This window comes from Natator depressus, chromosome 15 (assembly GCF_965152275.1).
Source record: "Natator depressus isolate rNatDep1 chromosome 15, rNatDep2.hap1, whole genome shotgun sequence".
NCBI classification, from domain to species: Eukaryota; Metazoa; Chordata; order Testudines; family Cheloniidae; genus Natator; species Natator depressus.
Genome location: NC_134248.1, coordinates 26,494,535 through 26,520,883, shown reverse-complemented (window position 1 = coordinate 26,520,883; position 26,349 = coordinate 26,494,535). Strand labels below are relative to the sequence as shown.

The 26,349-nt window shown below is 41.8% G+C and overlaps 1 protein-coding gene across 5 annotated transcripts in view; it reads left to right on the top strand.

Annotated features, from left to right (window-relative positions):
- The window catches only part of CLIP1 (CAP-Gly domain containing linker protein 1), a 113,964-nt gene that overhangs the window by 14,780 nt on the left and 72,835 nt on the right, over positions 1-26,349 (top strand). For all 5 annotated transcript variants that reach the window (XM_074972998.1, XM_074973003.1, XM_074973001.1 and 2 more), the window contains 2 exons: positions 22,875-23,071; positions 24,783-25,354. In XM_074972998.1, the coding sequence (XP_074829099.1) occupies positions 22,978-23,071; positions 24,783-25,354 (666 nt within the window). In that variant the 5' untranslated portion in view covers positions 22,875-22,977. Of the gene's footprint in view, positions 1-22,874; positions 23,072-24,782; positions 25,355-26,349 lie in introns of those variants that run through there.

The window sequence follows — 26,349 nt, the reverse complement described above, 5'->3', positions numbered from 1 at the left end:
AAATGAGTCATAATGCTAACCTGGCCTGAATCTTACAAAATATCAAGAGAAAATCATGCTTTGTGGTTCAAACAGGATGGGTATCTAGCTAAATAAGCTCTTCATGAATACAGAATTCTTCTTTTCATGCTAGGGATTGTGTAGTTCTCATTGGAATATGTTGAAGTGCAATTATAATCAGAAAAGTAGCTGTGATAACTCAGAAAAGTGAAAATGGCAACAGCAGATGTTTCGTCTGAAAAAAGTATTTCTGCTTAGTTTACTGATGAAATTGGGTTTTTATTCCTTGTAGCCCTGCAAAGTCAACGCAGTTATGGAAGAGTGAGCTGAACCCTATTCTGCCTTGTCCATCATCAATTGAATTGTTAAGCAAGTTTCAAATACAAAATATTTACTGTTGATGCATGATCTGCAAAGAGCACAATCGCGTAGCAGGCTGAGTTTTTGGTGCTGGCAGTTACCAAAACATCTTGTAAACTGAGCAAATGTGATCTGGTGTCAATAAAGAAATAATAAACATAGAACTGTACAATGCAGATTTTTTTAGTGTAACTTTTTTATAACAGAACTGCTTTTTAAGAACATGTCTCAAATCAACAGGGGGAAAAAAATTAGGATGATTCATAGTGCCACCATTGAATGACATATACAGTATGTAGGGAGATAAAACAAGATGTTCTAAACTTTGGGCTACTCATTACTGTACTATCTTTAGTTATCCTTGGTGGAATACAAGTAGCCAAACATGGACTCCAAAATGCGAGCCTATATAATATGGTCTGAAATTTATTTATTTTGATTTTAAATAATAACTAAAGAAATCTGTCTAAAGTACTGCATCCTAATACATCATTAAGAATATAATTAACATCTCCGCAGGGGATTAAAATGGTAACAATTGATCAATTTAGTTTAAAAATGACCCCTCCTACAAAAGCTGTTTCATCAGTGCAGGCTGTTGCATTTTGCTTTATTATATGAGATGCTTACAGCTTTTTTCCTGGCTAGCATCCACCTTACACTTGTTACTGTTTCAGTAAAGGTTTGCAGCTAAAAATACAGATTGATTCTTGCACTCAGTCACATGCCCTTCAAGTTCAGCAAAGCATCTAATTGCCAAGTAGCTAATGATCTTTAGTGGGTATGTACATGGAGAGCCTGTTGTGATTTCATAGTTCCAAAATGGTTGTATTTCAGTAGTAAGTAGGTAAGAACATAAAGTGCATTGTGGATTACACAGGAACAATTCTGTAAAACTAATGTATGCAGACTTCCAAATTCATCATTTGGTTTAATTATCATAATACTAGCACTGACTTTGAAGCTTAGTGGGATATTATATACTGAAACATTCTTTCATTGTAAATGTGTAGGCCAACATTTTCAAAAGTGTTTAGTGATTTTGTGTGTCAATTTTTGGGTTCTCAACCTGAGACACCTTCATTTGAGGGGGAAAGGAGTCCAGGAGAGCTGGCTGTATTTTAAAGAAGCCTTATTGAGGGCGCAGGAACAAACCATCCCAATGACCAGTGGTTTCAAGTTGCAGTGTGGGAGGTCTAGGTTGGATATTAGGAAAAACTATTTCACTCGGAGGGTGGTGAAGCACTGGAATGGATTACCTAGAGAGTAATCCTAGAGAGTACCTAGAGAGGTGGTGGAATCTCCATCCTTAGAGGTTTTTAAGGCCTTGCTTGACAGAGCTCTGGCTGGGATGATTTAGTTGGGGTTGGTCCTGCTTTGAGCAGGGGTTGGGCTAGTTGACCTCCTGAGGTCTCTTCCAACCATAATTTTCTATGATTCTAAAGGGCACTGATATAAAATGATGGGGTCTAAATTAGCTTTTACCACTCAAGAAAGAGATCTCACAGTCGTGGATAGTTCTCTGAAAACATCCACTCAATGTGCAGCAGCAGTCAAAAAAGCAAACAGAATGTTGGGAATCATTAAGAAAGGGATAGATAGTAAGACAGAAAATATCATATTGCTTCTATATAAATCCATGGTACGCCAACATCTTGAATACTGAGTGCAGATGTGGTCGCCCCATCTCAAAAAAGATATATTGGAATTGGAAAAGGTTCAGAAAAGGGCATCAAAAATGATTAGGGGTACGGAACGGCTTCCATTTGAGGAGTGATTAATAAGACTGGGACTTTTCAGCTTGGAAAGGAGACGACTAAGGGTGAATATGGTAGAGGTCTGGCTGGTGTGGAGAAAGTAAATAAGGAAGTGTTATTTACCCCTCATAACACACGAACTAGGGGTCGCCAAATGAAATTAATAGGCAGCAGGTTTAAAACAAACAAAAGGAAGTATTTTTTCACACAACACACAGTCAATCTGTGGGCCAAGACAGGGTCAAAAAAGAACTAGATAAATTCGTGGTGCATAGGTCCATCATGGCTATTAGCCAGAATGGGAATATATGGGAATGGGAGACAAGGAATGGATCACTTGATGATTACCTGTTCTGTTCATTCCCTCTGGGGCACCTGGCATTGGCCACTGTCGGAAGACAGGATATTGGGCTAGATGGATCTTTGGTCTGACCCTGTATGACTGTTCTTATGTTTTACAGGGAGGGTGCTTTCTTAAAATCAGGCCCCTTTAATGTGTCTCAAGTGGGGTGCCTTAAAGAGCTATTACAGAAATAAGTCAAATTATGACTTTATGCAACTCAAAATTGCTACCGCCTTGCATTTAAAAATGAGTCAGACCCAAAAAATTACTGAGATTTTAAAAATAATAAATATGGCCACCTTTTTATTTACCTTTTGGTTTTTGAGTGTAGATTTCACATTTTCAAGCTTTTCTCTCAACCATGTGGGTTAGAAACTTTTTTTTTCTTTGAGAAGCTGGGGCTCTAAGGAGAACACCAAATATTGTGAGAGCTGGCAATACAGGTACCTGTAAGTGACCGAGGCTGCGCTCGGGAAATAGCAGCAGTATACAATTGCAAAGTAAAGCACGTAGATGCAAAGAGGGGAAACATTTTCACTGAATTTAGTTCCTTACAAAGTAGATATTGGAAGAAGCAAATACTAAAGTAATGCAAAAAAATGTATTTTGTTTAGAATTGAAGTTTGATGGCAATTTTAAATTATGGGAAACATTTTCAAAAGGTCCAAATCCTATGGACTTTTAATGAAACTTTTAGATTGTAAAGTCACTTGGGGTCAAGGTCCTCAATGGTGGGTCCTAACTAATGCTGATTTCAATACTTAGATATTTTTGGAAATTTAACCCTCGATATTACGGAAGTTTGTTTGTGGTCACTTAAACTAGGTAGTATAAACAGTAAATCTGAATACTGCTGAAGGCACTTACTTTACCATGAATAAATATCTGCCTTTGGAATTTTATTTTGTGCTGTTGTAAATGTATGTAATCGTACAAAGTACTGCTTTGCTGCAAGGGTTTGAGCTCTGTGTAACGCTTTTGAACCAGAAGACAGCTCCTCGCTCCTCCCCCTAACTTTCAGTCTTTAAGCCAGGGGTGGGCAAACTACAGCCCGCAGGCTGGATCCGGCCCCTCAAGGCTTTGGATCCAGCCCGCGGGATTGCCCGCTGGGTGCCGCAGGCCCCGTACCACTCTCAGAAGTGGCCAGCACCATGCCCCTGGGGGGAGGGGGGGCAGAGAGCTCTGTGCGTTGCTCTTGCCTCCAGGCACCGGCCCCCGCAGCTCCCATTGGCTGGGAACGGGGAACCACGGCCAATGGGAGCTTCAGGGGAGGTACCTGGAGGCATGGCAAGGGCAGCGCGCGGAGCCCTGTGCCCTCCCCCACTCCCCCCCCTCCCCGAGGCCCCACAAGGACATGGTGCCGGCTGCTCCTGGAGCAGTGCCATGTGAGGCCAGGGCGGGCATGCAGGGAGCCTGCCCTGGCCCCGGTGCGTGCTGCAGCCACCCTGGAGCCGCTTTAGGTAAGTGGCACTGGGCTGGAGCCCGAACCCCTCCTGCACCCCAGCTTCCTGCTCTGAGCCCCCTGTCGCACCTCTCCACCCCAATCCCCTTCCCTGATCCCCCTCATATGCCCCACACTTCTGCCCCAATCCCTTGCCCTGAGCCAATTCCTGCACACCCCACTCCCTCCTGCACCCCAACCCCCTGCCCCACCCTGCATACAATTTCCCCACCCAGATGTGGCCCTTGGCCCAAAAAGTTTGCCCATGCCTGCTTTAAGCCAATCTCATGATTTGAGGTATGACCTTTTTTATTATTATTTATTAATGCTTGGGGTTATAGAAAGCACCACAGACGTGAAACAAAGTTAAGAAATTACTTTCAGGCTGATGTTTTAAACAAAGCTTCCTATGCTGAACCATTTTAATTCAAGAAAAATCAATTTCCTAGTTTTTTGGTGAGCTGTGTTGAAATGCATTTTCCATAATTTTTTTTACCAGCTTACACCAAATGAAATTCTTACTTATAATATATGACTTCTTCACAGTATGCTCACATTTTCATTTGAGATTTGCCATTCAGCCAGCACACTAGTTGAGTCTTACATTGTAGCATTACATATTTGTGTGTCCAGTCTGTTAAATACTTTTAAAAGCTTGTGTAAAGTAGGTAGCTTTGTAGGCAGTGGTCCTTAGCATTCATATAACTTCTGCAAAGCATCAGTATGCTTAACAAAATTAACACACTGGAATTTTTTTTCTTTAGAATTTTGAAATTTGTTCGCATTAAAAGGCATATGCCAAAGGCGTTTAATCTCTTAAATGAGTTTAATTTTGATCTTCTTAATGAATCTCTTGAATAACTCATGCATGACTTGCTGTGGATGAATGTACACAAAATAATTGTTTCACACCAGTTATTCTACATGTACACCTAGTATGAGAAATAATGTTCTAGCAGGAAAGCATGACACAGACGATCAAGGTGTGTATGTTTTAGATATATAATTATTGTGAATAGGAGATGGGGGCTAGGCAGTGTTGAGATGATTTAAGCAATAGACGACTTCATTCTAGATTGTGAAATTGATAATATGTGGCTAGGGCATTCGCCATGTAAACTCTGCATTTATCCTGTGGCTTAGTTGGTGAGCTGAAACATTGGCCAGAGAAGTTACTACTTTGAACTGTAACAAAGCCATAGGTGCAAACACGATAATTACCAGTTAAAACAGTATATGACTGTGATGATACTATCTGTAAGGAGGGAGAGTCTAGAGGTGATAGAGCATTGTGCTGTCTTTCAGGTGATATCAACTAAGTTTTATTTAAAAAATTATCTATATTTATCTCTCTACTTGACATTGTATGGACTACACTGACGGTGTAGTTTTTTTAACACTTGATTATGGGGACAGTCGTGGCTGTTGATTTAGAAGTATGGTATATTTAAGAGGATCGTGATGAGCAGCCAGTTCCAACCACAGGACATTTCTTCCTTTGATTATTTCAAACAGTTTGCTTTGAGCCGATGTGAACAGAAGCAGAAATGTTTCTAAATGTCATACTGTGGCATACATACTGTCTGAGACAATTGAGAGAGCCTGACCACAATAGCTGTAAAGTGTCAGGGTCAAATTCATATTTTGAATTTAATTAATTAGCATCTTGTATGATTGGCTGGAGCTAAATGTGCTTCCCCTTCCTCTTCCTGGTATACTCTTAGGGTTGCCAACTTTCTACTCACACAAAACTGAACACCCTTGCCCTGCCCTCCTCTGAGGCCCCGCCCCCCGCTCACTCCATCCTTCCCTCCCTCTGTTGCTCACTCTCACCACCCTCGCTTGCTCATTTTCACTGGGCTGGCTCAGGGGATTAGGGTGTGGGAGGGGGTGAGGGCTCCGGCTGGGGCCTGTGAGCTCTGGGGTGAGGCCAGAAATGAGGGGTTAGGTTGATGGACAGGGCTCCAGGCTGGGGCAGGGGGTTGGGATGTGTGTGGCGGGTGAAGGCTCTGGCTGGTGGTGCAGGCTCTGGTGTGGAGCCAGTGATGAGGGATTTGGGGTGCGGGTGGGGGTTCCGGGCTGGGCATGGGGGTTGGGGGAGCAGGGGTGTGTGAGGGCTCTGTCGGGGGAGGCTCTGGGGTGGGGCTGGGGATGAGAGGTTTGGGGTGCAGGAGGGTTGCTCTGGGCTGGGATTTGAGGGGTTTGGAGGGCAGGAGGAAGATCAGGGGGTTGTTGGGGGAGCTCAGGGGTGCAGACTCCGGATGGCGCTTACCTCAAGCAGCTCTCGGAAGCAGCAGCATGTTCCCCCTCTGGCTCTTACACGGAGGTGCAGCCAGGCGGCTCTGCGCGCTGCCCTGTCTTCAGGCACTGCCCCTGCAGCTCCCATTGGCCATGGTTCCCAGCCAATGGTAGCTGCGAAGCCGGCACTTGGTGCAGGGGCAGCAGGCGGAGCCCCCTGGCTGCCCCTACATGTAGGAGCTAGATGGGGAGACATGCCACTGCTTCCAGGAGCTGTGCGGAGGCATGGCAGGCAGGGAAGCCTGCCTTATCTCCGCTGCACCGCCAACCGTACTTTTAACGGCCAGTGTCCCTTTTTGACTGGTTGAAAACCGGACACCTGGCAACCCTGTATACTCTGGCTGAAATTTTCAAAAATTACTAGGGAGTTCAGAGGCCTTAGTTTTTGAATGCCCAACTTGAGATACCTAAAAAAGCTGGATTTTCAGAAAGTACAGTAGAACCTCAGAGTTCCGAATTCCCAGGTATTCAGAGATTGTTTGTAACTCTAACTCTGAACAAAAAGTTATGGTTCTTTCAAAAGTTTACAACTGAACATTGACTTAATACAGCTTTGAAACTTTACTAAGCAGAAGAAAAATGCTGCTTTTAACCTTCTTAATTTTAATGAAACAAGCACAGAAACAAGCACTTGTCACATCTTTTTTTATTTTTTAAACTTTCCCTTTATTTTTTTTTTTTAGTAGGTTACATTTAACACAGTACTATACTGTACAGTATTTGCTGGTTTTTTTGGTCTGTGCTGCCTGATTGCATACTTCCGGTTCCAAGTGAGATGTGTGGTTGACAGGTCAATTCATAACTCTGGTGTTCTTAACTCTGAGGTTCTACTGTAATGTGCATATGCCCTCTGAAATTTAGGTTACTTTTAAGGTGAGTCAAGCGGAGCACTCAAAATTTGAGGGTCTTAATCACTGGTCATTTATGAAAATGTAGGCCTCTAAAAATACTGTTAATCTCAAAGTAATCCTGCTAAATTCAACAGCATAAGAATGCTTGATGTTAATGAAAGTTGAAATTTTAGAAACCATCAAGTTGTCTGTTTCCTAATTTAGCACTGTGTGTCTAAAGAGAAATCACAAACTCTTAAAGTGTTAATATAGTAGTATGTATTCTCTTAAACATTATTTTCTGCTGTCCTATACTAGACATTACAAATCAAGTTGGTATTGACGAAGCAATGACAAACTCTGGATCCGATGAAGTGAGCTGTAGCTCACGAAAGCTTTTGCTCAAATAAATTGGTTAGTCTCTAAGGTGCCATAAGTACTCCTTTTCTTTTTGCGAATACAGACTAACACGGCTGCTACTCTGAAACCTGTTTCCTTTGGTGACTGGTATTGCAAACTCTTGGGTTTCCTGGGACAGACAAAAAGTTAAATTGCACAAGAGAAGCTAGAGATCAAATTAGCAGTGACACCAACTGAGTCCCAAGGAAAGCTGCTTTGTGTTAATTTAAAATGTGTAGCTGTATAATAAAGTGATACACTTAAATCTAATTAGCAGGCATGTTATACTTACCATTATTATGTGCTTCTCAATTGAAGAGTGCGGGCTCACTTTGTTGCTACATAGGATGTGGCCCACTGAAAGAACTCAGAGCAGGAGTATCAAACTCATTTGGTGGAAAGGGACAGATTCCATGTTTAATGATGGCCTGTGGACTGGGACATAAATTTAGGACTACTTCTTCCTCCTTCAGTCCACAATAGATTCCCCCACTGATGTTTGTTAGAGGAAGGAGGAGAACCCACCCTTTATGTAATATCTAAATGTTCATTCAGTCCCTTATCACATTCAGCATCACTCTGTGAGAAAAGCAGCTCTCCTTCAGGCTGCTGCTACATGTGCTCCCTCTTCCTTCTCCAGCCTCATTTCTGTCTGCCTCTTCCACTATCTTTGAGAGTCTCTACTGTGCTTCCGTTTACATTTCCTTCCCAAAGGAGCTTCCAATTCCCACCTCTCTGAGAGCATCATTCCCCCACCCTTTTCCTGATCCATCTGTTAGGATGACCAGCAATGGAATTTAGGGCATGGGTTTTTTTTTCCTGTTTGCACAGCACCTAGCACGATGGGGCCGGGCCCCAATTCTGATTAGGGTCTTTAAGCACTACCATAATACAAAATTTTAATAACTGTTAATCTTGATGTTGAAGTGTCATCACTGGGTCTTGGAGCTGATGGTCCCGTGAATGGAAAGTGGGGCACTTTACACTCATGAGAGCTATTGTATCAGACTCTCTGCAAACTCAGGCAGACATCGCCGTTGGTTTACATTTGGTTCACATTTTAAGGTTTTCTTCACAATCCTGAGGGCTAGAAATGTTTGTTTTGCTTTTTTATGAGAACTGAAATTGTGCATATATCATGTGGGCCACATCAATATGTCATGCAAGCTGGATCTCGTTTGTGGGCCATATATTTGACACCCCTGCCATTATTCCTTTGGACCTCTCATGTCCTTTTATGTTGGTTTCTCTAATGCTGGTGGGAATCTCAGGTATATATGATAAGAATGTACAGGGTGTTGTAATTTTGTGTGTCATCGTGGTGTCTTGTGTGTGTGTTTGAGACCATCTCCTTTAAGCGCAGTTCATTTGTATCGGTGCCTGTGGTGATTCCCATCAATACCAGCACAAATGGAAGGTTTGTGTTGACTAGAAGTCACTGTTTGAGTGCAGTTATGTAAGACCATAGGAATGGCTATACTGGGTCAGACCAATGGTCAGTCTAGCCCAGTGTCCTGTCTTCCAACAGTTGTCAGTGCCAGATGCTTCAGAGGCAATGAACAGAGCAGGGTAGTTATTGATTGATCCATCCGGTCATCCAGTCCTAGCTTCTGACAGTCAGAGGGACACCTGGAGCTTGGGATTGCATCCCTAACCATCTTGGCTAATATCCATTGCAGTTTCAATGGGATACACAGCTTCATAAAGACTTAGGATGGGCATATATTTGACTGTCTCCCTCTGAGCATTCTCCCACCTTCTTGTATGATCTTTGGGGAAACCTGCAGTTGAGTTACTATGCAATGCCAATAGAGATTTGTTTGCACAGAAGCGGAGAGAAATAAAGGAAAGTGTCCAAATCAAGGAAACAAGCTGCTATTACATCATGTTAGTTATCACAAGAGGAGATGGTGTGAAAATAGGGAATTGTCTAGGCCCTAAGAGGAAATAATATAATGCAGAACAGCTTAAAGTCAATTTGTGCAAAGCAAAACAAAAAAAATATTTCCATGTTCCCCCAACTCTGCTAGGAGATACTAGTGTGAAAAGGAAGGTGCTGGGCTCTTTCTAAATGTAGAATCTGCACTTTAGCTGTGAAGATAACACATTTTAGTAAATTGCTGCTTGTTACATTTTTGTGTGTAGTTCGTTGTATTAAGCTATAATTTCGGTAAAGCTACATTATGTGGACTTAAATATACAGGTGATTGTGTTACGTTTGACTTGGTTGGAGGCTTGTATATTGAAGAAAACAAATGACACAGCAGATATATAACCCATGACTGCAGAGAATGAGATTAAACTATGAATGAGCACCCTGAGCCAGGAAATACAATATTAGAATGTTCTTGCTTCTTGTCTTCTGAATGTTTGCCAAACTTTATTTGAAAATCAACCTTGGGAGCTGCCTGTGCAAAAACAAAATGTAACCTCTTAGTATATTTTATATAAGTTGCTAGAATAAGATTTTTAGTCCTCTCTTGGCAGAAATTAGATGACTGCTACAAAGTGTAGCGATGTAATGAAATTAGTTTATGCTAAGAGTAAGTATGATTGCATGAAGCTTAGCCCCTATCAGTTTGCAAGGAAGCAAGAGCTCAGTTAGCAGTAGGAAGCAAAGGACACTTATGCTTCTGTCAGTCCCTCTGTCGTCTTCCTGCTGCTTCAGTGCATCCTGCTCTGGCAGAGAGAGAAGAAAGTATAGGATTAGATGACACCAAAGGATACCCTCTCTTCCAAGGGAGCAAAGTGTGAGTAAATCTTAGAGCTCTTTGTATTTTTAAATTTCCCCGCATTTCAAATCTAGCTACAATCTGTTTTATTATATTTCCTTAATAGGTTGTCCACAATTGCAGTTTCCTGCACAGTGAACACTGTAGAAAAACCGCACAGATATTTACAGAACTTAAGTAGCCCTCTAGGAACTCTTCCCCTCAAAAACAAAAACAAAACACCAAACAGACCCCTAGTATGAAGAATACTGCAGAGCAGCTGTAGTTTGTTGTATTAAAATTAGGGTATGTTAATGTATAATATAATCAACACAAAAATAGTAGTAAGTATCCTCTGCAAATGAACATGTACCTGGATTTTTATAGATTTATAAGGGAGCCACAGAATGTGTTTGTGCTAATATCTGCTTAGTTTTATTAGGAAGGAGTGAAGTAATTCTCCTCCCTGTAACCTATATGTCAAATGGTAGCAAAGATCTGTCTTTAGAGCCTCAACAATAAATTGTTGCTTTCCAGGATTATATATATTTACTTAACAAATATTTCAGATTTCAACCAGCCACAGTTATAGTAAGACTGCACCAGAGAGGCAAATGGTGCTCTTAATTGGAGAAGACCGGCTACCCCACAAAGCTAGCATGGCCCTTCATATAGTTCCAAGAGGAGTTCTAACAGACATTCTGGGAACCAGGCTGTTTACTTGTGACATCACAGCTAGTGAGGTCACAATACAAAGAGCGGGGAAAATGCACACATTCTTAACTTACATGTTGATACTGTCTGCATCCTAAGAGCCCAAGTTCAGGGAATTTCTGCTTGCAAAAGTTGATGCTGTCACAAGCAGTACAAGGATCTAAACCCTTGGATCCTGTTCTAGGCATTAGTGTTGTGACGCATGGGTCCTGGAAAGACGTATCTCAGCTCTTTGCAGGTGAGAAGAGGTGGATCAGATTTTCATCTTTTAAAAATATATTTGTAATATTGTATCTATGTATCTTTGGTTAGTGTCTTGCACTTTTTTTTGTAAATAAAAAAAAGTTCACTTTTAACCACTCACAGCTGTTGTATCTCTAGACCTTAATATAATTATTACAACTTCAGATTTCAAGTAATTTTCTTAAATGTGATACCCACAAGAAATTGGACAACTAATTATCCAAAGACTGATGGTCAGTCATATGTAGTTGATGTATATTGAAGGGGAAATACATATTTAAAATGTAAAGTACATGGTTTGACTACATCCCTTTTCCCTAACTCTTTATATGTTGCTTGCTCTCTTAGGCCATGATCTTGCAGTCAGATATGCTAGTATGGACTTCTGCACCTCTGGAGAGCCCCAATGACTTCAAGGAACTTTTTGCACAGGTGCATGGGTCCTTGCTAGTGGGTTGGATTTCTGGATTGGAGCCATAGATTGCAGCCTCCTTGGGGCAGGGATTATGTCTTCATGCATGCCTGGGCATTGCTGCAATACAATAAAATACAGCACTTATTTTCCACTACAGCATTTCTCTACAGAACAGCTGCACGCAAAACACTAAAAAAACAAATATGACGGTTAAAGAAAAAAGTTTTTGAAAATTTCAAATAATGTGTGTTAAATACACTATTAAATACATCAATTTTCAAGAAAACCGGTTATTGAAATTGAACTGTTTCATACAACAAGAGTCTATTGCCGTCCCATGGTTTAGTATTTCCCCACTAACAATCAATCTGTGACAAAGGGTAGATCTAGTTAGCCGAACAGGGAAAGACCCCAGAATTCTGAAAATATCCTGTCTTAGGCTGTACTTATGGAATACATATTTTGTCAAAGAATCTTGATAAACTGCAAGTGCAAAGTTTTCATGGTTTAAGGACTATAACCACAAAGATAGTTATGACATATGTTGTTCTTTTATCAGCATTAGTAGTCTTAACACTAAGAAATTAAAAGACAGGTTTGCTGTTTCAAACGTTCTGTTCCAGCTGCTGGCTCAGTTACTTCTGATGTCATACAGCATGTTGAATAAAACTACTACACAATAACTAAGCTAAGCTGCTCCACATTGCCTGTTTTGGGGAGCTTCCTTTTGGACAAAGAGGGGAGTTCAGTCTTCATCCATGTCATTTCTTTGGCCCATGTACTGGGACTAAATATGGTGCTAGTTGCAGGGTATAAGCAATAGAGAATCTAGATTCAAAGAGAGACTTCACAGACTTCATAGTCTAGATTCCCTATTGCTTATACCCTGCAACTAGCACCTTATTTAGCTATCCTCCTCTTGGCTCAGTTATACTGCCCCCAGAGAGAACTTACTGCTTCCCCATAGAGGTAGTAGACCCAGGACATTGCTGCTGGAGAGATGTCATGCCTAACTCAGGGTATTGGATTAGACATACTTCCTCCAGAGCGCTACTATTGCTTTTATTTTGGTAACTGAAATGGCACCCCACCTTCTGGGATTAGAAGGAACAATTTTGATATTTAAATTCTGATCCATACATCATCATCATCATACTGGATGCAGAGTTTGCCAACCCAATTTGTGGCAGTCTCATCAGCGAAGTGCAGAGACCTCAGACCACCATCAAATCTGGCCAGAGGGCAGTCATCCGTGACGTACAGCATTGTTTGTCTTTGGCCACAGCCACATGTGGGATCCTCTCATTGGCCCCGGGTATGAAGGCTGGCTCCATGTTGACCTTGACCCATTCAGAAATCTGGTCAGAAGGGCCCATGTCAAATCAAAACCTGGTACACATGTGGCTGAGTCATTTATAAGAGACCGGTTTCTGACATCAGCTGCATACCATTCTTTGATGTTGCAGTCACGCTGACATTGCAAAGAAGCGTGGGCAAGGCAAGCGGGCCCAGATGGGTGCCGCGGCAACAAACGTGCTCTTTATGGTCGAAGAGGACTGTGCATTGTGATAGGCTTGGGTTTGTCCTGATCTTCTCAACTATTCTGGGTTTAGCATCCTCACAATGGATGTGTGGAGGAGTGATGTTGCTTAACATGCGGAGCCACAGCTCTAGTGTGAGTCAAATTGTCCCAGTTACAGTGTGTATGGCTGAATATAGTTGTGTGTCAACCAACTTGATGCGAGACGAAGGGAGCCAGGCTGGAGCACAGTATTCTGCTGCAGAGTAACAGAGGCTAAACTGGCTGATTGGAAAGTTTGAGCATTTGCACCCCACAAAGTGTGAAGTGCCAGCCAATTTGCTTAGAAGGTTGTTATGTGGCCTCTCCTTAGCCACAGTTTTCCTCAGGTGGTTAAGATATCTTAGAGATTTTTCAGGGTTACTCCAAGAGACTGGGTGGGATTTATGTTTCAAGTGATGTCCATTGAGAAAGATATTCAGTTCTTGGACTTCTTTGGCATTGTAAAGATGGAAAACACTCGATTTTCTTGGTCACACTTGATTGTAAATGCCACCGACTACAATATTCGGCCATCTTAATCAAGCCAGGAATTAGGGCATCTTCAAGTTCTGGGAATGACTGTGCTTGGACACCTAAGCAAATGTCATCTGCATACGTGAACTTATGGGACTGGGTAAGAAAGCTGAAGGTCACTTGTGTACAGGTTGAAAAGCGTCAGTGCCAGCACAGAGCCTTGGGGTAGACTGTTGGTTTGTCGTCCACGTGCACTCAGAAATGTCTATTGTGGAGGAGAGGGTCAACAATGTTGATTACCCATGCAGGGAGTGCTCTTGACAATTTGACTGTGTCACATGCTGTGTACTAGACTGTGTCACATGCTGCTGTCAGGTCCAGAAATATGGCTCCCATCTTTGGGTTATTCTGAAAACCTTTTTCAATGAAAGTTGTCAAAGCTAGCACTTGATCATGCTCCAACCTGTCTGAAAGCCCCCTTGCTCGATGCTGAGTATTGATTCCACTTCTGGGGAGATGTACTGAAGAATGAGACACTCTAACACCTTGAATGGCATGGACAATAGAGATATTGGTTGATACTGACATAATGTTGCAAGCTCTTTCCCTGGTTTCAGGAGAGCAATGACTTTTGACATTCACCATGACTTCAGAAGTCACTTTTCAGTGACCACTTGCGTGAAGAACTGCGCCAGCCACTGATGGACACGAGTCCTGAGAACTCTGGTGATATGTCGTCACAGCCAGTAGCAGAGCACTCCTAATTCTGCTCAGACTTTTGTCTAACTCTGTGGCTGTGAACAGCTGTATGAATTGGTGAGTGGTGTTTCTTTTCTTTGAAACTTGACGCCATTTATTACGGACTTGTCATCTGACTTGGTTCTCATTTAGGGCCTTTGATACGTTCAGCAGACAGCTGGCAGCTTGGTTTGGCGTGACGGGTGGTCAGCTTAGGGTTGGTGGTTGCTGAGCTGCGCCGAAATGATGAATCAAATTCCAGCACTTTCAGCTTGAGTGAGTGACATCTAGATTCAGTGTTGTCTCTTCCCATCATCTAGCAGCAGCCAGTGACTTGGTTAAGTGATCAACAATATCTGGCTCGCCAGAGGATTCATGCATGGTAGCATGCCTTGGTGCCACCAGGCCAGTTTGGACTCTTGCTGTCATAGGCAGCCACTAATGGGCTGGGTGCTGAGGACAAACGTTTTGGGAATGTCCCAGTAATAAGTTAGCAGTAGAGAACTATACTATTCTTATCCAAGTACCAATAAAAATTACCTTAATTTCTCAAACATCTAGCTGTTGGCATTTTCCAACTGAATGACCCTGTTCTTTGGTACGAGCCACCTCTCATCTTTGGTTTTGAGTTCAGATAAAATCAAAAGTGACTCTGTCACTAATCTCAGACACTGTTCATCGGTTCAGGCAAAATAAGAAGTTAGTGGGCTCAGTTCAGACCATCTCTGAGGTGGAACAAACCACAATGGGGACCCAGGTTTGCTTTGGGGTGTTTGATTCAGGAGAGGTTGTACAGTGGTGTGTGTATACTTTCCATTTTGACTTGCCCTGTCTACAGCAGCTGGAGTCCAGTAGCTTAAACTAGAACGCATATGGCTTACACTTACCAGCCTAGGGAGCAAAGGGCTGAGAGGCTACGTTGCCCACATTCTAAATATGGATAAGGCCATTGTCTATCTCTGGTTGTATGTGTAGACAATGTTTTTAATACAAATAAGGGTGTGGGGGAACTACAGTCCTTTAAAGAGCTTGCTACATTAATAAATTAATTTCTCAGCTTGTTTTCTGTTAAAGAAATGTGATAGTGATGCATCCCTAACTCCTTCCACATGCTTTCACCTGCTTAATCCCTCCCAGAGTAAAATTTATTTTTCGTTGCTGAAATTGGCTCTGTGGAGTTTTGGGGCTTTTTTCCTTAGAGATTTTCTCCAAAACAGATTGAAAATGAGACTACGGTGCTGTTGCTTTTAGCCTTGATTTATTAACAGTGCAGGTTATCTGACACATGTTGTGTTTGCATTATCTCTGTAGAAAATAACCTGATAGTACTAGCAAGGCAAAGGACTACATTTATTTTGCCAGCATAAAGATGGACTAAATTATGACTATGAAATGGGCATTGTGACAAGGCTGCGAAGCTTGCCTGACTCCAGGTCTGACCGGTCAGACAAGGAATAGCTTCAGTCTGTAGAGTGTGTTCATAATTTTCCTGCCCTACAAGTTATGGGTTTACTGTTTTGTTAATTGTCCCCTTGAGAGGAAGGCAGTGAATAGCATCATACTATTTAGCCATTGAGCCAGCTATTGAATCAATGTCTAGTGAAGCACTTTGATGTAGGAAGGAAGGGGGTGGGGAATGTCTTAAATATTCTGCCTTTGTGGGTGGGATTCCTTCTGAAGTTAAGGAGACAAGGAAGGCATTTTAAAAATGTAACTTTCATTGTGAGGAAATCAACGTATTAAGAACATGTCACTGACACTGAAAAGCTACAGAATTCCCAGGACCCTGATTATAGAGCACACCTGCCAACATCTGAATACTATAAATAGGGACATTTGAGCTCCAGCTCCTCTAAAAGATTGCCTGTGTCTTGAGATTGTTTTCAAGATCAGATGTTGCATTTAATTTAGCATGGCTACGCCATGCTGTGTCTGTCTGTCTGTACTCCATTGATACAGGCTGGTGTAGCTGTATTTTACTTGACATTGTTTTTTACTAGTGAAAACAGTTTAAAACATGAGCAAGCTTGTAGTATAAATTTGACCTTGGGGAAAAATAGATGCTGTTTTAAGCTTAAAAGAAGTAAAGTGATCTGAAAAAGCTTTTTGGAGATTGGGGAAAAAAATTGTCTTTGAGACTATTCACTCCTTAGTGGGGATAATTGACACGTTTGTATTTTTGTTACAAATTTTCATCTTAGGTAGACAAACAATATTCTGATTAAATACAAACAAAACAGTAGAACGCCATTTCAATGAGTTGAAGATTGAAGCACAAACCAACAAAGGGAAGCAATGTCAAAATCTCCAAAAGAGATTCAACAACTCTGTGCTTCTGAGTTGATTTTTTTCCCTCTTAGGGCATGTTTACATTACGGTTAAAAACCCACAACTGGTCGGTGCCAGCTGACTCAGGCTCGCAGGGCTTAGGATAAGGGGCTGTTCAGTTGAGGTGTAGATGTTTGGGCGTGGCTGGGGCCTAGGCTCTGGGACTCTGTGAGGTAAGAGGATCCCAGAGATGGGCTCCAGCCTGAGCCTGAGGGCAGGTCTACACTACCACTCTGGTCAATCTAAGCTACGCAATTTGAGTTACGTTAGTAGTGTAACTCAAGATGACGTAGCTTAGATCTACCTACCATGGGGGCTACACTACACTATGTCGACCGGAGATGCTCTCCCGCTGACATTGCTTCTGCCTCTCATTGATGTGGAGTACAGAAACCAATGGGAGAGTGCTCACCCATCGATTGAGCATGTCTTCATTAGACCCGCTAAATCGATGCCGCTGCATCGATTGTAGCAGTGCCAATTTAGCTCCATAGTGAAGACCGTGTCTACACTGCAATTGAACAGACCCATAGCCCAAGCCCCTTAGCCTGAGTCAAATGGCACAGGCCAACCGTGGGTGTCTCATTTCAGTGTAGACATACCCTAGTCATGTAATTTCCTTGATGACTGTGTGTTTGCCTTTCACCTGTTATTGGGTCCGGTGCTGCTGCTGCTGCTTCTCTGGCTCAGCACAATAAACCCGGTTCAAGCTTATTTTTGTAACTGACTTTAGAGGCATGTCTGTCTTGTTCCCTGGCCCTAAGAATTATTTTAAAAATATTTGCTCATCCATCATCACCTCTGTAGATTTCACAGCAGTAACATTTTTAACCCTCTACACTTGGCCTCTCCCTTCTACCTGCCACTATTTCTTGTAGCAAATCTCCCAAAATCATCCTGGGGATTTTCAGATGTGTTTTAGATCAGGGATTTACACCACTGGCATTAAATTAAATAGATTTTGGCTTTGAAATGAATACAGGATACTGTAGCATTTAAAAGGCAGAATAAAATATATGTCTTTATTCCCTGCCTGTTTACCCTACTTTCCCCACCCAAAGGGAAAGTGCTTATCTCTTCTCTCTGCATGTTTAGTTAATTGAATAGTAAGTCTTCCGCTTTTTTTTATTATGAACATGTGATAAAGAGCAGAAATAGAGAGTTTGGAGATGATGGGTGAAAATGCAGGGAAAAAGTAAAAAGATTAGGACTGTTTAATTTAGTTAGGGGATGTGAGAGGTGTGTATGAAATAATAAATTATATAGAATAATTAATCAGGCAGTCCCATTTATTAAAATGCATTAAGGGGACATTCAATATAAATTGAAAAGCAGTGAATAAAAACAAATACAAGGAAATAGCCTTTTCTATACACATGTATAACTGACCTGTGGAACTCACTGCCACAAGACTGAGTCAAAATGTTTAGGGGGATTCTAGGAAACTATTATATAGTTAATAAGAATATCCATCTGGATTTGGCAGGAAAGAGTAGGAGGTATATAAAACCCGCATGCTTGAGGTCATAAGTCAACTTTTAACAGTCAGAATTTAGGAAGCAACTCTCTTTATGGCCAGGTTATTCCATAATTGTCCACTATGGGGTTCTGCACTTTCTTCTTAAAACTTTTTTACTGCCAGTGCCTGAGAGGACACAGAACTAAATGGATGACTGATCTGAACTGGTACAGCAAGTCCTATGTTCCTGACTTCATACTGAATCCTCATTTATTGCAAACTTGGACTTGAAACCAGCAGAGTCAAACTGGCCATGATTATGCAATTGGGTAGAGTGAGAGAATGAAATTCCGGATTACAACAGCTCTGTTGGTCCTCTGCACTCCTTATTGCAGCCTTTCTGCCCTGCTTATTTTCCTTCTAGGTTAATTTGTAGGGTTATTGCATGCCCTGAAAAGGGATAAACATGCAGGTTATTGTAAGTGGGACGTGCTTCAGAAGAAGAGCTGTAGAATTTCTTGTTAACTCCATGAGGTTTTAGTAATGAGAATCATTATGCGGAGTTAAATCTAGTACAAAGGTTCTCAAACTTCATTGCACTGCAACCCCCTTCTGACAACAAAAATTACTACACAACCCCAGGAGTGGGGACTAGGGACTGAAGCCTGAGCCCACCCGAGCTCACTGCCCAGGGTGGAGGGGCCAAAGCCCCACTGCCCTGGACAGGGGGCGCAAAGCCCGAGGGCTTCAGCGTTGGGCAGGGGGCCTGTAATCTGAGACCTGCTGCCCAGGGCTGAAGCCAAAGCCTGAGCCCTGCCACCCAGGGCTGAACCCCGTAGGCTTGGGCCTCAGGCGGTGGGGCTCGGGCTTCAGCCCCGGTCCCCAGCAAGTCTAAGCCAGCCCTGGCAACCACATTAAAACAGGGTCACGACCCACTTTGGGGTCCTGACCCACAGTTTGAGAACCGCTGATCTAATATTTCAATTTCAAGATACAGTATCTCACAACTCTGTACCTTTGTCAGATACTATGGTATTTCCTCTTTCTCCTTCTTTTGTATCCCTCCCTCGGTCTCGAAGACTTCCTTACCCAAAATGTGATGATTACCTTGGCTGAGGACTGTGTAAGATTCTCTTTCAAGCTAGTTGCTGGTACTTGGTCAGAAAGATGGGTACAAATTGCTTTTTAAGTTGAATTGCTCAGTTTAGTGCTGCCTGGTCCTTTTCCTCTCCTTCACCTCTCCCCATGGGTTTTGGCTTTGAGTTTAGGTTTGGGCAAGATCATGTGACAGAATCCAGGTAGCAATTTGTAGCTTTTCCCAAAAATACCTTTAAATCACAAATTCTTTAGGGAGAAGAAAATGGAGGCAGAAAAGCATATGAGCTGGCTTATTACGGCTAGACTTGGAACGAACTACAGTCATGAATCTTGATTTTAAAATGTTTGTTTTTAGTGAAGAGTCAGTTTCCTTCACTTTGGGCTAACGGTAAGCTGTCTTATTCAGTGTTGGTGGGACAGTGTTGCCTCTGAGAATACTGAAATGGGCTATGATTTTACTTATACAGCTGAGATCAATGAAGACTCTTGCAGTTGTAACCTGAAACTTTTGAGAGCAAGCGTTGCAATGGTGGTGTTCACAATTCCTGTATTGCTGAAGTTGGCTACAAACCTAATCACTGATTGATTAAATTACCAGCCTTTACTTAATAACTATAACTATGTTTGAAAAATTTAAATGAGCAGGTATTCTAGTTGTTCAAAATGGACCTAAGATGAGTCAGTTGTACTGATGGATAATAAAAACTAGGTTTAGCATCCATCTTGATTCAGTTTGCGAAAAGTGCTAAATTATGTTGAAATTATTTCTAAATCTTTCTTGAAACTTTAACGTTAATGGAATTGAAAGTTGAGAACTACCTGATTAGCCCCTTGTGTCAGAGGAAGTGCAGAATGGGGCTGCACACAGACTCTGGCATGGGGGGGCAAGGAGACAGATGGGGCAATGGGGGGGTATACAGAACCCTTGGGATGAGGGAGGGTTGGAAGTGGGGCTGCAGGGAGCCCTTGAAATAGAGGGGGATGGGAAGATGGCAGAAAGAGAGAGAGAGAGCTTGGGGGAGGGGGGGAATGTAGGGATACAAGGACACTGATGGATGCAGTGTATTTGGCCTTCAGAAGCAACAAAGTGTGTGACCCTCTAGTTCAGGGGAGTCCAACCTGTGGCTCTGGAGCCACATGCGGCTCTTCAGAAGTTAATATGCGGCTCCTTGTATAGGCGCCGACTCCGGGGCTGGAGTTACAGGTGCCAACTTTCCAACGTGCTGGGGGGGGTGCTCACTGCTCAACCCCTGGCTCTGCCACAGGCCCTGCCCCCACTACACCCCTTCCTGCCCCTGAGCCTGCCGTGCCCTCGCTCCTCTCCCCTCCCACCCCCCACCCCCCCGCTGCCTCCTGCATGCCACGAAACAGCTGATCAGAAGGTGCAGGGAGGGAGGGGGAGACGCTGATTGGCGGGGCTCCAGGTGTGTGGGAGGCGCTGGGAACGGGGCGGTGGGAGCTGATGCGGGCTGCTGATGTAGTACTATGGCTCTTTGGCAATGTACATTGGTAAATTCTGGCTCCTTCTTAGGCTCAGGTTGGCCACCCCTGCTCTAGTTATTCTTGTTTATAAAATGTATGCCTTCCTGTTCTTTCACAGCTTAGTCTGTATTTGTCATGACTGTCTGTCTGCTTTGATTTCAGAGGGCTCTTTTCTGTTGTTCATGCATGTGAAAGCTCAAGTTTAAGATTCATGGGTGATTTATGCATGCCTCACTAAAAGAATAACCCCAGAGACTTTCTCTTCATTTAGTCATAACTCTAACAAAGGGGTTGGAGACATGTTTCTAGGATCACTTGATGAAGAATGTTACTTTTAGCAACCTCAGAATTTTCTTATTTATGTGCATAACTTAAGCGCCAAACATCAGAGGTGGTAATTACAGCTTGTTAGTAAAGTGTAAATTTTTAGCATAGCTATAAGAACATGGTTTGAATTTGGCACGGCTGACCTTGAAATAGTACAAGAATGCTTCACTTAGTCACAAAGTCTGCGAGGCAGCATGACTGATACTTTTTTTGTTTCACAGTGAATTGATTTTCAGCAGCTCTAGCATGCTGTCCATTAATAATACATGAAGAGTAAAATTGACTTGGGTAGGTAAAAGGCATTGATGTTGTCCCTCCTCAGTCTTCAGTGCTGTAGAATGAATTTCGTGTAGCTCACGAAAGCTTATGCTCAAATAAATTTGTTAGTCTCTAAGGTGCCACTAGTACTCCTTTTCTCCTTCATTACTGCTTCTCCTGCTTTAGGATTTATCGTATGCCAAAATTGCAGGCCCGGGTGTTGGTAGTACTTGAACTGGGAGAACTAAAAGCCGCAAGCGTCTGGCCTGTGTACACTAAGACTACTTAGTACAAGACACTAAGGCTATGGCTACACTCCAGAGCTTACAATGGCACAGCTGCACTGATGCAGATGTTCTAAGCGGATGGCAGAAGCTCTCCCGCCAACATTATGCTGTCCACATTGGTGCTTAGGTCGGTGTAACTTACATCACTTGGGGTGGGGTGGCGGCTTACCCACACCCCTGAGTGACATACCTTATACCGACATAAGCTGTAGTGTGTACATAGCCAAGTAAATAGTAGGGTCAGGACCCACCTTTCAGTTCCTGCTTGTCATGCTCTGAGAAAATAGTTGAACAAGTAGAGTGTGATTTCTACATATCTAAATTTCTTCTAACCTTTTCCCCCAAGCTTTTGTTCAGCTCCCTAGTGCAATTTTAATAGTCATTTGTCATCACTGCCCTGTCAGTGTTTCTTTAACCAAAATGCTATTAACTTAAATGCTGCCTTTGTAAAATTTAGTGTATATCCAAGGTATGTTGACTGTAGAACAGTGTGTAGTTTTAAAGAAAAAACCAAAACACTGGCTTTAAATTCAAATTATATTTGAAGGAAGCAAATTCTAAAGCTTTTGTAGTCAGGAGAAAAGATGCCTTCCTTCTCTTAGAGCAAAAATCTCATGGCATGTCTCCTTGGGAAACCTATAGCTGGTCTCTGAGTCAGAGCTGCTCTTTATCCCAGCAACCTAATTCCTCTTCCTCCTGACTCTGGTTCCAAAGGATTGGAGCTGGGGCACTGTATTGGGGACTTTTATGATGAGCTAATGGGTCTCATGATTCTAAATGCTGGATTCCAAGAGAACTGAGGTGGGTGTTTACTTGTTAGCTCTCTGAGTCTAACAGACTCTGCTGATCCATCTTAGCTTTTCAGTTCAAATCATTTTAAAAAGCTTTCTGTTTGTCCTAAGTCCCAAGTCCCTTACTGACTTGCAGTTAGCTCTCTTGCTAGTCTAAATTTGTTTTCACTGGGCTGTTGCAACACTTTAAAAATACTTGACTTAAAACCGTACGGTGCATAGAATGATTACATCTGTGCTTGGTGGTGTTAGTAATGCTGTTAAGGGCTTTGTTTTTCATTCTTAAAATAGCTCTTTAGTTTAAAGCTCAAGCTGAACACAGCAGTGTTTAATGTCGTGAATTGTCTCAATGCTTTAGCTTCAGACTCGAGATTTCTTTCAGTAGGAAATAGTCTTCTAAAACGTGGGAAGTGCCTGACTCCCGCTGAGAATATTCGTGTTGTAGTTGTATGGGACTTTTATTGTACTGTACTTTCTGTACAGCAATTTCTTTACAAATTTTTTATTCTGTAGGATTTAAAATATGTATTTTATGTTGTCTCTAACGTTTTTATATACAGGCTTAATCCAAAGGCAGAAAACATAGAAGCACATACTGCATCCATGTTTGGGAAAAGATAGTTACTACGGACAAAGGGCATAAACATCGACGACATAAGAAAGATGAGTATGTTAAAACCAAGTGGGCTTAAGGCTCCTACCAAGATCAGCAAGCCTGGAAGTACAGCATTGAAAACATCTGCATCTGTTGCTGCTGGTAATGAAGATTTTAACATCTTAACACTTTTTTCTTAAGTATCCTTTCTTCTAACAAAAACTAATCTGAAGGTTGCAGTTGAATTCTTATATATCTGGTCTAACTCAACTGATGTCTTCAGTACGAGTTAAAATCTGAATTTACAAACTGGGCATAATTCTGAGTTCATAAGAAAAATGCATTTTAAAAAACTTAAAGGATTAGTTTATTTCCTTGAATGTTACTCCATTTACCTAGTGATATAATGTTCAAAGAATTGATCGTTCTAAGGAAGAGCATTCTATTTCGGAGTGTGCCACGCTTCCAGACTTGTGAATTGTGAGCAGATCACTCATAACAAATTAAGGATACCTGGAATGCAGCTGACATGTCATTATGTGGCATATTATTGGTTATGTGAGGTCTGAGGTATGTGCTTGCCAGTATAGCCAACTGCTGTTTATTTGCCCCTCAGTACAGTAATCTCTTAAAGTGATCATGCCATAATACAAGGCTTCAAGCCTTTTTGACAGTAATATGCAATTTTACATTCTAGCTCTTAAATTTAAATTTAGTGCCGTAGTATTGTGTATTTATTATTTTTGATCTTTCAGAAAGTTCCAGCTACTGAGTAAAATATGCTGGTACTTTAGAGTCTTAGAAACAAACATTAATTTCTGTATACATACAAATATTGTAAAGTCTTGGAGGCCCAAAGCTCTCATCTTCTCAAAGCAGCAATTTTTGCCAAATTGACCATCTAGTCAGGCAGCTCAAAAAATGAAGCTGATGATTATTAAATGTATCCCATTTTTAAATGGTCCAAAGGAGAGTAATGAGCTTATGGTTAAAGCATAGGCCTGGGAGTCAGACTCCATGGATTCTAGGCCTGACTCTATGGACTTCCTGTAGGTTCAAGCTTTTTTGTACCTCTGTTTCCTCACCTATCAACTGTGACTAATACTACCTCAGTGGAGGGTTAGACTTAACTTGCTAAAGAGTAGGAGGACTTGTGGCACCTTAGAGACTAACAAATTTATTTGAGCATAAGCTTTCGTGAGCTACAGCTCACTTCATCGGATGAAATAAATTTGTTAGTCTCTAAGGTGCCACAAGTCCTCCTTTTCTTTTTGCAGACACAGGCTAACACAGCTGCTACTCTGAAACTTGCTGAAGAGTGTAAAGCATCTTGAGATGTTCAAATTAAATTCACAATAGAAATACAGACTGCGATGTTCAAAGACACCTAAGGAAGTCAGGCGTCCAATTTCTGCGGGAAGTCAGATCTTGGATATCTTGGACAATCCCAGCACCAAAATGCAATTCTCAGTTATCCAGTTCTGATATGTTTATAATGGAACAATTTGGTACATATTCAGAATATGCTTAAGCCCAATTCAGAGTTCTGAGGCAAGCAATTTTTCTTGAAGAGTAAGTAAAACATTTTGTCGTCATAATGGTAAAGGTGGGCAAGTGGATTTTGTGCAGGGCTGGTAAATTTTCATTAAAACATTGCAAGACTGGATCAAAAGCTGTTTAGTTGTTAATTCCTTAAACTGGTTAAGGAAATGTGAGAATACTGCAATCTCAATTTAGTAGTAAAAAATACATGTTTACTTTCTTCCTTCAGAGTTACATACTGGATATTTTTAAATGGAAACAAGCTCATGATGCATACTGGAATATAAATGTGTTTTAACTGATATTGCTTCCTTATTGTGTTTGGCTCCAGTTCCAGCAGAAAAAGCAGTGTCCAGTGAAAAGCCGACAAGCGCACCCACCTCGGAGGCACATGATGACTTTGTGGATGACTTCAGAGTTGGGGAGCGTGTTTGGGTCAATGGAAACAAACCTGGCTTTATTCAGTTTCTTGGAGAAACACAGTTTGCTCCAGGACAGTGGGCAGGGATTGTCTTAGATGAACCCATTGGCAAGAATGATGGCTCTGTAGCTGGAGTTCGGTATTTCCAGTGTGAACCTTCACGGGGAATATTTACAAGGCCATCAAAGCTGACAAGAAAAGTGCTGGCAGAAGATGAAGCCAATGGTACACAGACAGCTAATGCTTCTAGAGCTACTTCCCCAGCCTCCACATCAGCTGTTAGTATGGTTTCTTCTCCCCCTGCAGCAGCTCCCCCTACAGGAATTCCTCAAAAGACTTCTCCACCAGCAGGCAAGGAACACTCCACTCCTACTCAAATTAGTAATCTTTCAAAAACTGCAAGTGAATCTATATCAAACCTCTCTGAAGCTGGGTCTGTAAAGAAAGGAGAAAGAGAACTCAAAATTGGAGATCGAGTTTTGGTAAGTTTTGGTATGAGTTCATCCCCATATCTCATTTCAATCTAACAACCTATAACTTTTGATATTGTTTAAATTTATTTTTTGTTAATTAGTGTTAATTCAATCCAGATTCAAATACAAGCTTTCTGCTCTGTTGAGTTATACAGGCTGGAAACTAAGAAAGTTATAATGAGATGGTCCATGCTGGTGGGGTGGGGATGATCACTGCCCACTACTGCATGGAATCAGAACCTGTGTGTCATATGGGCCCTACACTACTAACAGGTATTGAATATTCTCCCTAGCTTGTACAGTGCGGGACTGTGCTCTTGGAGTAGGAGCACCACAATTACACCATGCCAGGGATGTATGATTCAGATGGCTGTGCAGTATAGCACAGTGTCAGCTGTAAAGCTGCAGATTTGTTCTATGCCATGGCTTGGGTAATACAGATACTAGTCTCCAGTTTCCATTTTTGTTTAATAATCAGATTAATATATATCATTTGTTACTGTTTGTCTTTTTATGGCCTACTAAATCAATTTCCATCTCGCTTTCATATTGATTTATAATCATACATTAGAGTCCTATGCTGCTGCTGCTGTTACATAATGATGCCACTTATCAACATCCATCTGGAATTTCAGAAATACTGATTTTTAACTGAAATCTTCAAAATTAACATTAATTTCAATGTTGTTTTCTGTGTTTTGACTACTGGGCTAAGTAAAGCTGCTACAGCTCTCTACTTTAGCTCATCCCATTATGCCAGAGTATCACAGAACATATGGTGTAGAATTTCTGCACCCTGTGTGGAGATCTCCGAAATACTAATGCAGAACAGAGGCTGGTTTTGCAGCTTTCATTCTATTGTGCTTTGCCAGCATTCAGTAAAACCCTTAATCATGCTTTAACAAGCTATTTATATTTTCTTCATCTTGCTCTAATTTTAAGCAGTACAATAGTGCTAACTACAAACTGCAGACTTGTCAGAGATTTCCGTCCAATCTTTCTTT